The sequence below is a fragment of the Toxotes jaculatrix genome, chromosome 19, assembly GCF_017976425.1.
Source record: "Toxotes jaculatrix isolate fToxJac2 chromosome 19, fToxJac2.pri, whole genome shotgun sequence".
Taxonomy (NCBI): domain Eukaryota; kingdom Metazoa; phylum Chordata; class Actinopteri; family Toxotidae; genus Toxotes; species Toxotes jaculatrix.
Window position 1 is genome coordinate 10,592,682 of NC_054412.1, and position 14,478 is coordinate 10,607,159.

The 14,478-nt window shown below is 40.6% G+C and overlaps 1 protein-coding gene across 2 annotated transcripts; it reads left to right on the forward strand.

Annotated features, from left to right (window-relative positions):
• The first annotated feature begins 463 nt into the window (after positions 1-463).
• Positions 464-14,063, forward strand: vegfab (vascular endothelial growth factor Ab). 2 transcript variants are annotated; one of them, XM_041064129.1, is made up of 8 exons: positions 464-1,151; positions 3,246-3,288; positions 4,346-4,542; positions 5,365-5,441; positions 7,233-7,265; positions 9,911-9,985; positions 11,620-11,763; positions 12,361-14,063. In XM_041064129.1, exons 1-8 carry the CDS (start codon positions 1,098-1,100, stop codon positions 12,380-12,382), a joined length of 645 nt encoding a protein of 214 aa, XP_040920063.1. In that variant the 5' UTR covers positions 464-1,097; the 3' UTR covers positions 12,383-14,063. The 2 variants fall into 2 exon arrangements, with proteins under 2 accessions (XP_040920063.1, XP_040920064.1); XM_041064130.1 differs by lacking the exon at positions 9,911-9,985 and having other exon boundaries at positions 470-1,151.
• Positions 14,064-14,478: the final 415 nt, after the last annotated feature.

Genomic DNA, 14,478 nt, shown 5'->3' on the forward strand with positions numbered 1-14,478 from the left:
AAGAATCAGTTCCGAAGCAGCCTATTCGGACACTTGATTTACTATAGCAACGAAACCTCCATATAACTATAAAGAACTGCACAATCACCAAATACAGTTGTGCATATATTAGCAGATCGAGCATCCTTGACAGAAAAGATGCCATTTGCCCATGTCATGTGAGGATGGTGAAATGGATTGAAAGCATGGACACACCGGATGATGTCTCATCCGGTGAAATCTACCTAAAATGTCACAATATCGGGATGCCCTTGTTCTTTTTCTTTTTTTTCTTTTTTTTAATAAAGAAATAAAAATAGACCGGCACTTCTGAACCCAGCTCTGCGTTTTTATTAGCTTGCTGGTGATGATGTGGTCACGGTCACGAGTCGACGTTTCATTGGTAAAAGTTTTGCGAAGGCTTGGGAGCGACACGCAGCGCAGTGCATGAGGACACACCTCCATGATCCACTAATCCAAGTCTCTAGACCGCAGCTGCCTTGTCGCCACCAGAGAGCCACAGTAGGGAAAGACCGAGACAGAGGTGGACACGTTCTGTCTTAACGGGGCGAGCTGACCTGCTTAGTGCGCAGTGACAGGAATAAAACAAAAAGAGTAAATAGACAAAGTTTTGCGGGGACGAGTGTTTCTCAGCGCGGGTTTCTCTTTTCACTAAACGACATTCTGGTGCATGGGTTCAAGTTGCAAATAGGAGTAGGCTGCAAGTCTCCAATGGACAGACACTTGGAGACGGCTGGCGCAACAAGCATGGGATTATTTTTGTAATGTGGATTGCTACTCCCTTGCAAGAAAATAAAGGTCTGCTGCGGAACAATGTGAGACGTTGTGCGTCTTGGATTTTCGTGTTTCTGGATATCTTGAAAATTATTGGCAATAGTTGAGAAGGAAGAAGTTATGCGCACAGGATTGTACTCTCCAACTCCGGGACCAACATGGATTTTCCCTTACAACCCCCTGCCCCTTATTTAGAGAAGTTTTAGCCGGTCCACTTGTGTTGTTGTACTTGTTGTTGTAAACTTCATGTTTGAGAGCAAATCGCCTCATTGACCTCTTGGATTTTAAAACGTCGCCTGCCTTTGGATTGGATTTCCAACACCATGAACATTATTGACAGTTTGACACTATTATTTTTGACGCTGTCAGCTGTCAAGGTGAGTCGTTTGTTCCGGAAAGCAAACTGAACCTAAAAAAAAAAGAAGAAAGAAAAGAAAAAAAGAAAACATCAATCGACCTCTGTTGGCGTTGTGTAGTGACTGGTCATTAATGTGTAGCTCGTCCTTGCCTTTCCTCTGGCTAGGTCATCGCTCATGTTTAAACAAGCTGAAATGTTTAGTGGCTTTGAGGAGATTTAAACAACCATTACGCAGAGCCGACACTATACAGAACAAAACCACACACTCGTGGGTGGTGCGTTTCTTCTCTTTTTTTGTTTTGTAAATGGGGCATATGAGATGATTTTTTAAATAATGTGAAGTTTGACGCTAGCTGATTGCAGGCCTGCTCTAAAACCACCTTGGAGATATTATTACGCTTTAAAGGCACAGTGGCTCCATTCTGAATTAGGACATGTGAGCAGGTTCACTCCTGGCTACCCTCATGTTTAGCCCGCTCCAATAAGAAGAAGCACTAGTTTTCACGCTGAAATTTAACACTCAGTTCCAGAACAAAACGAGCTGTACTTGACAGAATAATCAGGCTGACCGGGGAATTTTAATGGCTGTTTGAGAGCGCACTGTAAATCGTTTTCCATATAATCATTAATCAAGTGAAGTGTGTCCAAGGAGGCTTTGAGCAAAGGTTTCAAGGTGAAAAAAAAAACACAGGAAAATAACACAGCTCTTCAAAAGTAGACCGCAGTGGCACATTTTCCCAACATGAATGGACTAAAATGATTTTTAATAGGAGTTCGCCACTTCAGGGGGAAGCAAAGATGTTTTAAGTTGTAACATAATTCCTCTGGCGAGCATCTTGTCCAGCATCAGTGAGACCTCTTCCCCCCCTCCACAGCCCTATGAAGTGTTTATTTAACTAACTAGTTGATTTAATGACAGCTAATCCAGCCAATCAGCGCTGAAAAGTATCAGGATGCTGTCTCGACTGTTCATTTCCAGTCAACTTATCATCACGCGGTTTAAGGGCCGGTGTTCGCAGCTTGACACCCACCCATTAATAATAAAGTATGTAGTGTTTTGGAGCGCTTGGGGTCCCCCAGCCTTCAAGGACCCTCTCACGCCACCAGAAGGGGGTGGAGACTGCAGCACACAACCAGAACTTTTTTTTCCCTAACTTTTTCAATTCAGGAGTGAGGAATTTTACGCTTTCCTCAAAAGGCTGACTTACAGAATTCATGCCGGTGCTATAGGACTGGATCTCACGCAATATTGGGAACATATTGCGAGGATTGCGCGCGCTAGTGTGTGAGGAAAGGGGCGGGAGAGAGTGCGCGGGGTTTTGTGTGTGTGTGTGTGTGTGTGTGTGTGTGTGTGTGTGAGAGAGAGAGAGAGAGAGAGAGAGAGAGAAGGCAGAAGGTTGTCGCGGACGAATGGAAAGTTGCCAAAATCTTTGTGATCCGGTAGTGACAGCTACCCCCCGCCTGTGAGGGGAAAGTAGCAGGCTGAAATTCTTACCGGCTTTAATGGCAACAGTTATTAATCCGTGTTGCCTGGAGGCAGCGGAGGAACACATTAAAAGTTCTGGTAACTGAAACAAAACCGAACTCAACAGTTTGTGAAGGTTTGCCACGTAGATGATGTGGCAGAATTTAGGTCAGCTCGTTTGGCTCCTTGTACCTCTGGTCAAATATCTGGCCATATAAGGCCTCACACACAACACATACAAAGAAATATGATAACCATCACGGAGGAAACATAATTAAAGAATCCTATTCTGAGATACCTTATTTCAAGATGTTGATATTTCTAATTAAAATGTGAAATTCAAGAGAATATATAAGAAACGTGCTCTTAAAAATGATATTTTCTCCTCAGTGCTCATAGAAAATCAACATTTTACTCTCATTGCCCCCAATTCTGAGTATAGGCCACTCCTAGATAAAATACATAATATTCTTTTTTTCTTTTCTTTTTTTAAAATATATTCTGGCAGTGGTGAACAGAAATGTCAAAATGCAAATATATTTTTTGCGCAACCGTGGATAAGTAAAGGCCATGGGCAGCATTTGTCTGAGCTCTTGCACAATCTACTGTAACTAACAGCTTTTCTTTCTTTTTTTTTTTTCCTTTCAGAGTGCCCACATACCGAAGGAAACAGAGAGAGGTCCACATGACGGTAGGTGTCCCACAGGGCACCGTGGGAATACAGTCTGCACTGGGCTCCCTGGCTGGCACACAGCCAAGCTAAAGGCCGACTAAAGGTTCACCTTGAGATTAAAGGGGAATTATCGCCTCCTAGTGGTCAACGTTGTAGCTTGACCCTGTACAGATCTTATCCCTTTCCAAACTCTCACTTTTTTGGTAAATGAGAGCAGTTTCACCCCTAAATCTCATCACTTGGACGTTTTCATCTTGCACAGCATTCCTTCTTGTTTGAGGTTAAGTAGGGGAAATGTTATGGTGACCAGACTCTTTTACAGAATGGAATTTCACCCTCTTGACTCACAATTTCATTTTGCACAACCCCAGCATTGCCCAATCCAATTTGGACAATCAGAAGCTGAACTTCATGATATTGTTCAGGCTCAGCATGTTTGGTTTGGCTTCCCAGAGGGCTGTCAGGCTGGGGTTGTTTTAGGCTCACTAATGTTCTGAGTGATATTTTGGAGGTGTTGTCTGTCTGTGTGCTAATATCTTTCTCAAGAGCAGGACTCCTGCAAAGACTGAGAGGGGGTGGAGGAGTAGAGTGAAGGTGAAAAAGCAGAGTAGAGGCTATAATTGTGCAGCTGTAGATGAGCTGAATCACAATGGAGGCGAAAAAAAGCTATTTAAAAAAAAAAAGAGGGGGGGGGGGGGGGGGGGGGGTGACACTCAAGTCCAAAAAGGCCCTCTTTTTGGCCAAAGAGGCCAAAAAGAGATATTTAGATTGACAGAGTACTTCTTAATTCTAACAGGAAATTGTATAGGTAGAGAAATATCTATCGACTTGTTTAAACCAATGTTACCAAGTGCATCTCAGTGGAATAATAGACAGAAAAACGTGTGTGTGCATGCATGTGTGTGTTTCACTTCCTTCTCTGTGACTCCCTTGAGAGCCTGCCAGAGATTTTTAATTCAAGTCTCCTTGTAGTTGTCTGTTATTGTTACAGCACAGTAGCATTCAGGAGTCCATGGTTTAGTCTAGAGCTCCTCTGCCATTTTATAACCATGCTCACTGTGACTCTGTCTCCCAGTGATCCCTTTAATGGAGGTGTATAACAAGAGTTTGTGTCAGCCTCGGGAGCTGCTGGTGGAGATTCTGCAGGAGTATCCGGAGGAGGTGGAGCACATCTTCATCCCGTCCTGCGTGGTGTTGACACGCTGCGCCGGCTGCTGCAATGATGAGATGCTGCAGTGCATGCCAACATCCACCTATAACATTACAATGGAGGTCAGCAGCCGTATTTACAACATAAATACTTTTGGTGCTTTTCTGCAGTAGGGTTCAGGAGTGGAGCTGCCTTTTTCCTTTTTTTTTTCTTTTTGTTCTATCTTCTAAGTGATCTATTTATAAAACCTTGATATAACCAGGATGTTAAGGCTTTTCATTTTGCCCAAATGTCACAGCAGAGGGGCACATAGGCTTCTTAAGTGTCCCACTGATTGGCCCAGAGCCCTCCCAAGTGCCCTTCTGGTTGTGCAAGAGCCCCTGTGGTAAGTCCAAGTGCAATTAGCTCAAAGGTTGCTCTGGTGTGACATTTGGGCAAGAAGGAAGGTGGTGCCACTTTTTACATTTTCACCTCTGCTCCTCTGAGAGTCTGTTGATGCCTCTTGTTTAGACTAGAGAAAACTATTTCTAAACAATCTTTTTGAACTCCACATCCATTGTTCCTGGTTGTTGATCCTTCTGATGCTCTTTGACATTATAACGGCATGTTAATCACTTCACTCCTGCTCTGCCCTGTCCATGATTTACTAAGGTGGGTGTTTCCAGCCAATCAAGAGTTGGCGAATTGCAACTCTCGATTGGCTGAACACCCCTGAACCATCTAAGGGTTGGAAGCCACAGAGCTTTTCTGAAACACAGTGACCTTTCTGTTTGTCCTTTTGTTGATCTTCAAATCCATTTCTATCTGCTTTTGTTTATTCTGTAAATGCTAGGGTTATAACTCACTACACAAAAGTAACATTTGTAGCTATTGCTATAAATAACATGCATTTTATTCAACTCTGTGACAGTTTCTCTTCTTTTTTCCTTTTCTTTTTTTTACAGATTAAAAGAATAAAACCCCAAAGGCAACAAAACGATATTTTCATGAGTTTTACAGAACACAGCGCATGTGAGTGTAGGTAAGAAATCCTGAACACACACACACACACATACGCGACACCACCACTGAAACACAAACCACTGTTCTGTATTGTGCGGATGAGCAGAGGTCCACTAAAAGCATCATGTGAAGTTTTTGTTTTCAGTTTGCCTGTGACACATTTAACAGATTCACATCAGGTAGATTCATATCTTATCTTTGCTTCTTTCACTTCACCGATCTTAAAAAGACAGAGCAGTTTAAAGCACATCTCAGCAGACGTCCTCCGTGTTCCTGTAGTTTATCCTCATTCCATCAGATTGCTGATGAAGGATAGTGGAAAATGCATTTCTGAAAGTGCAGCGCTCCCTAATCCTTTGATTTCCTTCTTTTGCATGCAGAGGTCATTCCTGGAACTACATAGGCGTGATAGCTTTAGTTATTGATCTCTGAGATAAGTACTGTATGTCACCTCTGTAACCTCCAGTCACAGTAAGGTGACTTATTCTGTTACACATTGTGTCTACTGACTACAGCTTCATTCATTTTACGACTCAGTTTGTGACTCTCTCGTTTGTTTTTTAAGGCAGCTGAAATGTTTTTAATCTAACCTATTAAACCCAGTTTTGTTCAAGCAGCCAGATTTGAGCTGCGTGACATGAATGAGTAACCTGTGGCACGGCAGCACATGCATCATCCTCCCACATTTAAATCTAATAAGCAAACAAACATTGTAAGGAGGACTATAGACCAAGGGCCAAGATCTGCTGTCACAATAGGCCTCTTCTCTGAATTACTAAATCAAAAATACAGTATGTTGGTAAGTTAGTCTCCCTGCTGTCAGGGAAGCTGCCACAGATAGACTGCCGTTTGTGATGACACAATATCTTACAGTAAAACCATTTAAGTGTAGCTATAAACTTTTATGGTACTTTTATATGAACTTATAACTTCACTGCCGTGTTAAGAGAATGGCATAGAGACATTAAGTGTTATTAACAGATAACAGATTGTCCAGACTGTCAAAATGGTATATTCTTTATTTTTGATTTTGTTGTTAGAATGACACTGCTGTTTCTTTAAGTATAATTAAATGCAGTGCTTTTACTTGAAACAGATTAGCTTCATTTATTGTGGTAGTTCTACTTTCATTTTTTTTAAAAAAGGATCTGAATCCATGTTTTCAGTAGTGCATACGGCCAGTAGGTCATCTGCAGATAATTTACACATACATGCACATACACATGTATGTGCTTTTATGCTTTAGTTATTGTACAAGTCTGTCAAATAGAAACTTGGCTGTATATCCGTGACCTTCTTGAATGAAACACGGTTTCCTAACACTTTTGGCAAACTGTCGCCTCTGGAGTGTGTCAGCAGATTTATTGCTCCACACTTTGTTATCGGTAAGAGTCGTCACACAGACAAGTAATGAAACAAACCTGACAACCTGCTATTGTCGTTATATTTGTGTGTGTGTGTGTGTGTGTGTGTGTGTGTGTGTGTGTGTGTGTGTGTGTGTGTGTGTGTGTGTGTGTGTGTGTGTGTGTCCACCACCCCTTTGTGTGCCTGTGTATGAGTGTGTACACTGCATTATTTCCCAACAAATCTGGTTCATTTACTAAGCCAGGCATTTGAAAGTGAAAGGCAGTTTTATCAGAGATTCTGGTAAAAGACGATGACGCAACATGATTTGAAAAGATTGATGTGAGCCCACCCATGCTGATAATGAACCTTCTGGTCTCTGATGATCTTGATATGTATCTGTTTACCGGGGAAAAAAACGGCAGGCTGTGATCTAATGTCATTTTGTTTTGTTCCTGCGTTTCAGGTTAAAGAAAGACGTGAAAGAACATAAAGAAAAGTGAGTACAGCGCTCTTTCTGCACGGAGATTGGGTTTTTCGTGGGATACAATGGGGATTTGAGATTTGATCTTTTTTCTGTTTTGCTCTGCAATCAAACTCTCAGCAGTGTGCAACTCTCGGCCCTTCTGACATTATCCCTTACTTTCTTTCGTGCTTAATTGATCTATGTTATTTTCTCACTCTCTATTTTCTTTCACATGCTCAGACACACACAAAACACCCCACAACGATAATATTTCATTAAAACCCCAGCAGACAAGCTACTACATGAGATCATGTTATGCTGAGATTAGTGTTCCACTCTCAGGTGATAAACATGGAGAATACCAACTAAATACACTCAGGTAAATGAGTGACACTTGATGGGGTCATTGCCCTCTCTAATCCTGTCCTTTACACCTTCCTCTCTTTTCTATCTCTTCTGAACATTCCTCTCCTCTCTCTTTACTGTTTACATCCCACTTAACTTCTGCTGCTCCTGTTCTTGGATGTTCTGAGGTAGATAACAGTGTTTTTGAGGTTCTGTTAAACTTTTGTGTTTATGATTCTTGCTTAAGTGATCCTCCGCCAGTGTGCTGGGTCATAAAACTCTTTAATCCTCCTTCTGTGACCAGTTGTTAATATCTTTCTATTTCAGGATGTCGTTGGTTGTCTTTTGGTTTTATGTCAGGTTGTCTGTCATATAGATAAGGGTTAGTTTTGAGACCTCCTCTTTAACCTTGTCATAACTGTTTATGAGGCCAACTTTGGTGGCGTGCTGCTACAAAGTGATGGTCTTAGGGTCGTTCAACTCCTGTTTCTGATGCTTTCATACTTTCATGTTGGTTTTAACGTTGGCTGATGAACTTGCAGCACCAGGAGGTCTGCAATTCTGTTGGGATGTCTTCCTCCTGAGGTTGTGAAACCAGTTAACTGTCAACTTCCACAGTGAAACTGTTTTTTGAACAATTAAAAAAAGGAAATTCTTCTTTTTTCAACAAGTCAGCTTCATCCTGTTCCTTACAGAACAGGAACATATTTGTTATTGAAGCCCAGCGGGGTCTGACCAAGCTCCATTTGTTACCCAAGTTACTGAATGGATTGCCATGAACACTCATTCATGGTTTGCAGAAGACAAACTGTTATAATCAGGCAAAAAATTCTTTGCTTTATGACCCAATACTTGCAAACATATGCTGCGTTTACTGCTAATTAGCTAAGGTTTGCATGATAGCAAACTACGCTAAGATGGTGAACTTCATAAACATTATACTTGCGAACACGATAGCATAGTCATTTTGACCATGCTAGCATGCTGATGTTGGCATTTAGCTTAAAGCAATGCTGTGTCTGTATACACCTTAACATAGCCGCTAGCTTGGCTTTAGACTTGTTTTTAGCTGTTATCCGGTTGTATTTGCCCTGGACAAAACCAATATTTGAACTGAGTATTTAAGCCATGGCCTACGCAAAAAAAAACAAAAAAAACAATGTATTTCACAGACGAGAAGAAAAGGAGAGCACACAAGGTGTCTGTCATAATACTGGTTTTAAACACAAATTTTTCCTTACAAAAACATTTTATCATTCCAGGCAGACAGCAGGTTTCTATATGATCAGGAAATAGATGTAACCTGCTGCAGGATAACAGGTAAAAAGACACGCTGTGTGTCCATAACAAATTGGGCTAGGTCTGACCCTACGATACTGTGGACATATATTGGGCCAGAAACTGGCTAATCATGGTACAGGCTTTTGACTGATGTGTTAACCATTTCACACTTTTTCTTCTTTTAAAAATCAGCATTGATGCACTGCCAATACCATCAATGATAATAGAAAAATATCACCAACATTGTTTTTGCACTTCTATTTAAATATAACAAAAGTTTTCAGTATAATTTCATACATACATCAAAAACACAGTGTAATTCAGCTTGCATTTGAAAGCGCGGACACATATTTTAATCCAGCCTGCACCTGTGAAGCTCCAAGTGTATATTCGTAAACACACACCGGTTTGTTCTATTATTCAGGTCTGAAACAACCTGAATCAGCCATAAAGCGCTGACCCAGATAGGTTGAAAGATGCAGTTTTGGTGAAGTCCAAGTTTATTGTCCTCAATCCATGTGGGACATTTCAGAATAACTGCCCGAACCAAACCTCAAACTGTTAATCGCTTTCACGCTCTGCTGAGTCTTTGTTCTGTTTAAAAAAAAAAAAAAAGGAACATTTGATAGTCATCACATACACAAACTTAAGGACATGTGGAGATGATGTAGAGTACGGTGCATTACTGTGGGTGTGTCTTTGCAAGAACAGTCACACAATAGTTGCTTCAGCTTTTAACTCACTGAACTGAGATATGGACCACAGACCCTCATGTTAACACTGCCTGATGCCCTTCTCATTATGTTACAAGTTATCATCCCAAATACGTCAATCAGTAATAATAATCTAATTAAACAATAATCTGTGTCGATTGACTGATTTTTTTTTGGCTCTTGCATTAATAGAAATCTAAAAAGATTGCTATTAATCGATGCTGGTTTTTAGCCATCATCAGTTTTAGGTTTTCCAGACACATCCGCTAACGCATCAGTCCATCTCTCTCCTCAGTCTCTCAGGCATCAATCTGCGTTGTTGTCCTCTTTCTCTTGCAGAAAATCCCGGAAAGGCAAGGGCAAAGGCCAAAAGAGAAAGCGAAAGAAAAACCATGACAAAACAATTCACGATGCGTATGTCAGCTCCGCCTTCTCCACCTACTTGCATCTGAGTGTTGCGCTTCTCATAATTAAGCTCATTTGGGAGGAGCTCCTTTGTCCCTTTTAATTTGCACCATTTAATTTGCCCGTTAGCCACGTCAATTAGCATGTTGCTTCCGCGCATTGTCCTAACTTTGTCTTATCAGTCATGTTCTACATACTCAGAAAAACAGTTCCTAAGCTGCCCTGTTTGCTAACATGTTTTGCTAACGTAGCTTTAGCAAAACTTTACATAACAGCGATACAGCCGACTTGCTAGCCATATCCCACAAGAAATGAACAATAACCCATTTCCACTCCTCGAAATCTCCCATCTAATCTCCTCCCAACCCTACCAGCACAATGTTCTAAAGAATGTCACTCTTTATAAATGAGACTGGAGCGATGGTTGGGATGAGATACGTCAATGTATCATGAAAAACAGTAGAAACCCGAGGTACAAGTTGCTCCTAACATCTTGTCAGATAGCTAGTATTATGACTGATAATGGACATGTTTAAAGAAGCTGGAATAAACAGATGTTGGATCAGCTGTTAGCTGTAACTTGAACCTTCTACTGAAACAGATCACAGCTCCACCAGCATGGCTTTTCAGGCCTGCTCATACTGTTCTGGTATCTGTGCTGGGATCACCAGGACTGTAATCATGGTCCTGTGTTCAGTGTTGAGTCTGTGCTGCCTTGCTGTGTCTCGTACCCGTCTCCTTTTCCACTCTTTATTCTTTTCATCTTTACAAACAGGTTTTGCTGTCCCATGCATAATGCTGGTACTTTTTATGTAATGTGAAGATAAGTGATGGCTATCTATTGCCCCCCCCCCCACCCCTTTTTTCTTTGTTAGCTTGGGGAGATTTGTAAACCAGCAAATTGTTAAGCAAGTACTGTTTTTGTTCCTTTGTTCATCTGCTTTTGTCTCTGAACCCATACAAAAGCGGCCATACTTTATTCATAAATAATATAATGATGATCTCTTGTTTCTTCAGTGCTCATGCTGTGACAGAATACATGTCTGTGTGTTCATTTATAATTTGTATACTGATGTGTCAATGGAGTATCTGAGCTTTCATCTGTCTATTTTTCAGCCTCTGTTCTGAATCTAATGTCTCTCTGTGGGAAACGCAGCCTTCACTTTTCACTCAATAAAATGAAACCTTTCTTAACGGAGAACCAAGCAGACCCTTGAGTGTTCTTTATCAACACTTGAACATTTGTAAGCGTGAGAGCAAGAAGTGGCTCATCACTGATCTGCAGTTCAAAGCCAATATGTGTCATTTTGTGTTGCATGAACCAGTCAAGAGCTTTGCTCTCTGCATGTCTAACACATACAAGGCATTTGTGAGCGGTCCAATCAACGAGGGAGGGCTTAGGGGGCGTGGGGGAGGGAAATTTACTGCTTGAATATTTGCTTGCTCTGTTTGCAATGCTACCCAACTGTCACATGCAGAACAACTTGTCAGGCCGTGGCTTGGAAGAGCAAAGGGGAGCATATAAAAGGGTTGGCCTAAGGGTGATATCTCTTATGGTTGGTTATAGTACACTGTGATAATCTGCCTCTCTCCCTCTTCCTCCCCATCTCTGTCTGTCTGTCTGTCTGTCATTCTGTGTCCAGTGTCTGTGAGCCATGTTGTGATCACTGCTCAGAGAGGAGAAAGCGTTTATTCGTGCAGGATCCCACAACCTGCCGGTGCTCCTGCAAACACACAGACGAATACTGTAAAGAACGCCAACTAGAGCTCAACGAGAGGACCTGCAAGTAAGTGTCACTGGCTTAGAAACTGAAGTGAAACAGGAGCTCCTAGATTCTGTCTAATAAGCCCCCCCCCCCCCCCCCCCCACCAAAAAAAGGAAAAAACACCTCTGTTGTTATTGTTGTTGTCTTCCAGCTGCTCCCATTAGGGCACCTCCACCACCACCAATTTTACTAAGTTACTAGTACGTTTTATCTAGTCTGTTAAGAGCAAAATGTAGACAGACATATAAGCGATATCTTTTCTAACTCTGCAGGAAAGCAAATATGCATATTTCCTAGTGTGTGGCCAGTTATGAGAACAGACAGGGATTTAGACTTTAGTTTTTGTACAGATAAAACTAACAGGACATAACATGTTCATGTGTTAACTAAACACGCAGATTTCGTTACCTTCAAACAGAGCTAGGCTTACTGTTTCACCCCTGTTTGAGAGTGGTATCAACCTCAAGATCTAAACTTCTGCAAGAGAGTCAATAAGTCATATCATGAGACACATACACACACACACATATACATATATATATATATATATATATATACGGACACACTTGTATATAACAACTCACATCTTGTCTTTTTTTTTCATTTCTTCTTGTTTAGATGTGACAAGCCAAGAAGATGAGAGAGGTGGGAGCACCAGATGTACAAGATGAAGGAATATTCTAGAGATATTTCACAGCACAGCACTTTGACCTTTGAACCGTAAGCTCTTCTTTTCTGTGGAAAGCATTCCCCAAGACTGGCTTAGAGAGAACAAAAAGAAAGACTGAACTGAAGTTTCCTCCCACTGTATATCTGTGTGTATATAGACCATGATAAAAGAATCAAGAGTACAGAATTGTAATGCTGCTACAAAAACAAATAACTAAATCTATCATTTGACAAAAAGCAAACGTCCTCCATGTGGTTTTGCATTTCTAACAGGCAATGCAGGTATAGTCACGTTGTCAGTTCATTATATGCAATTACATCACTGGATATGAGTCTAATGTGGTTGTGGGTCAATCAAAAGTTGCAAAACCTCTCAGACTAAGATATATTTAACTGCTAAAACAGCGGGTGAGGCTGAAGACATGGGTGCGTCTGCCTTTCAAAAATGATGGATGGATTTTCATTGGCCGATGTCTGCTTATGCTTTTGGACTAAAACAGGAGGACACTGGGACAACTGATGGAAATCTTGAATCTGTGTCTTCACAATATTGCTTCCTTTCCTCTGAGGATGTGGCAGGACTAATGTGGACATACACAGTATTTTCACTATTGTGATCAGCTTGCAGGAGAAGAGACTCTGAAGTGCCATATACTTTTAAAGGGATACTGGTCATCAATAATATCATTTAATGTTTTGCTATGTCCTACATGAAAACCACTGAAAACATCCTATACTGTAGTTTGATTCCATTTGAAAAACTGTGCCTCACAAATGTACTGAGAAATCCTTGGAGTGCTTTTTAAATTATTTTTGTTTCCTTTTTCAGGAGAGGGGATTGTCAGAGTAGTTTTGTTAGTTGTTGAATTCAATACAACATCCACTGATTTCATTTCTTCGTCTCTGAACTTGTACATACTTAATATCCCTTTATGCCATAGACCATTCTAGATAATTTATAATGTTATAGAGTATTTTTCAGTATTCAGACTTCTACCCATATTTAATTTGGTCTATTTATATATGCAGTGTTATGTATCTGTGGCTGTCCTATCTCCCCTCATGTGTAAGGTCACTGATGGCGACTCTCAGCATGGAGACTCTGTGCTTTTCTACAAAACGAAAAACAAAAACAAAAAAACAAACAAAAAAAAAAAACAAAAAAGCAACAAAAAAAAAAAAAATCAAAAATGATTTGTTAACATTCCCTAAATGGATCGCTTGTATTGATGTACTGATGACATCTCTGGATTTTCAACTTGTCTTTATCTATGGGTGTGTAGTATTTTAACGTATCAGTGTGTTTTGTGTACGTGTGTGTATGAATGTGTGGTCACGCGCATTTGCCGATATGCACATCTGTGTGTAGGTGTTAGTAAGTTGTATTTAAGTATTTAAGTATGTAGCGGACCTGTGTTTTGTCAGTCCCGCAAGATGCAAATACAAATAAACTACTGCTAGCAGCTCAGCATACACTACCACAACACTACCACCATTTTAAATTTGGATAACAATCTGCCATCAGTCTTAGAGCCCTCATTATTAGTCCTCTTTGTCTCTTCACTATTAACATGTTTTCTGTGTCTATGTAAAACAGTAAAGCATATTTATTTTCAAATTATATTGTTTTTATATAAAATAAGCAAAAGGTTGCTGTGTTGTGAATGCTGTGTTTTCAATAGAATTTAATTAGGTGACATGAGTTTTTCATGTTTTTGTGCAGCAAGTTGCTACTCACACATCTAATAGGAACCCCTGCAGAGAAAACAGAAGAGCGAAATAAGAAATTCCTGCACGCTTTTCATGGCAGACAGACAAATATTCATCCTTATGAATAAAATGGGACTTTGAAGCAGTGTGCAGTAATTTCATCTGTTAAATCTAACTCTAGACAGACACTTAGCAGCAGAAGAGAAAACAATACATTTTCAGAGAGCTGCTGTCATCACTAATAATGACAAGATAGCATTTTTCAATGGACTATATGACAAAAGGAAAATAAGCTGTCATGAGAAAAGGAGAACTGAGCAAAAGAGTTGCACAACTTAAGTTTTTTGGCTTCTTTGT

What these genes read in the sequence shown, in the direction of transcription:
- vegfab (XM_041064129.1), top strand. Translation starts at nt 1,098, where the DNA reads ATGAACATTATTGACAGTTTGACACTATTATTTTTGACGCTGTCAGCT. An exon ending in GTGAAAGAACATAAAGAAAA is followed by an intron (nt 7,266 to 9,910) that starts GTGAGTACAGCG and finishes TTTCTCTTGCAG; the next exon opens with AAAATCCCGGAAAGGCAAGG. An exon ending in GACAAAACAATTCACGATGC is followed by an intron (nt 9,986 to 11,619) that starts GTATGTCAGCTC and finishes TTCTGTGTCCAG; the next exon opens with TGTCTGTGAGCCATGTTGTG.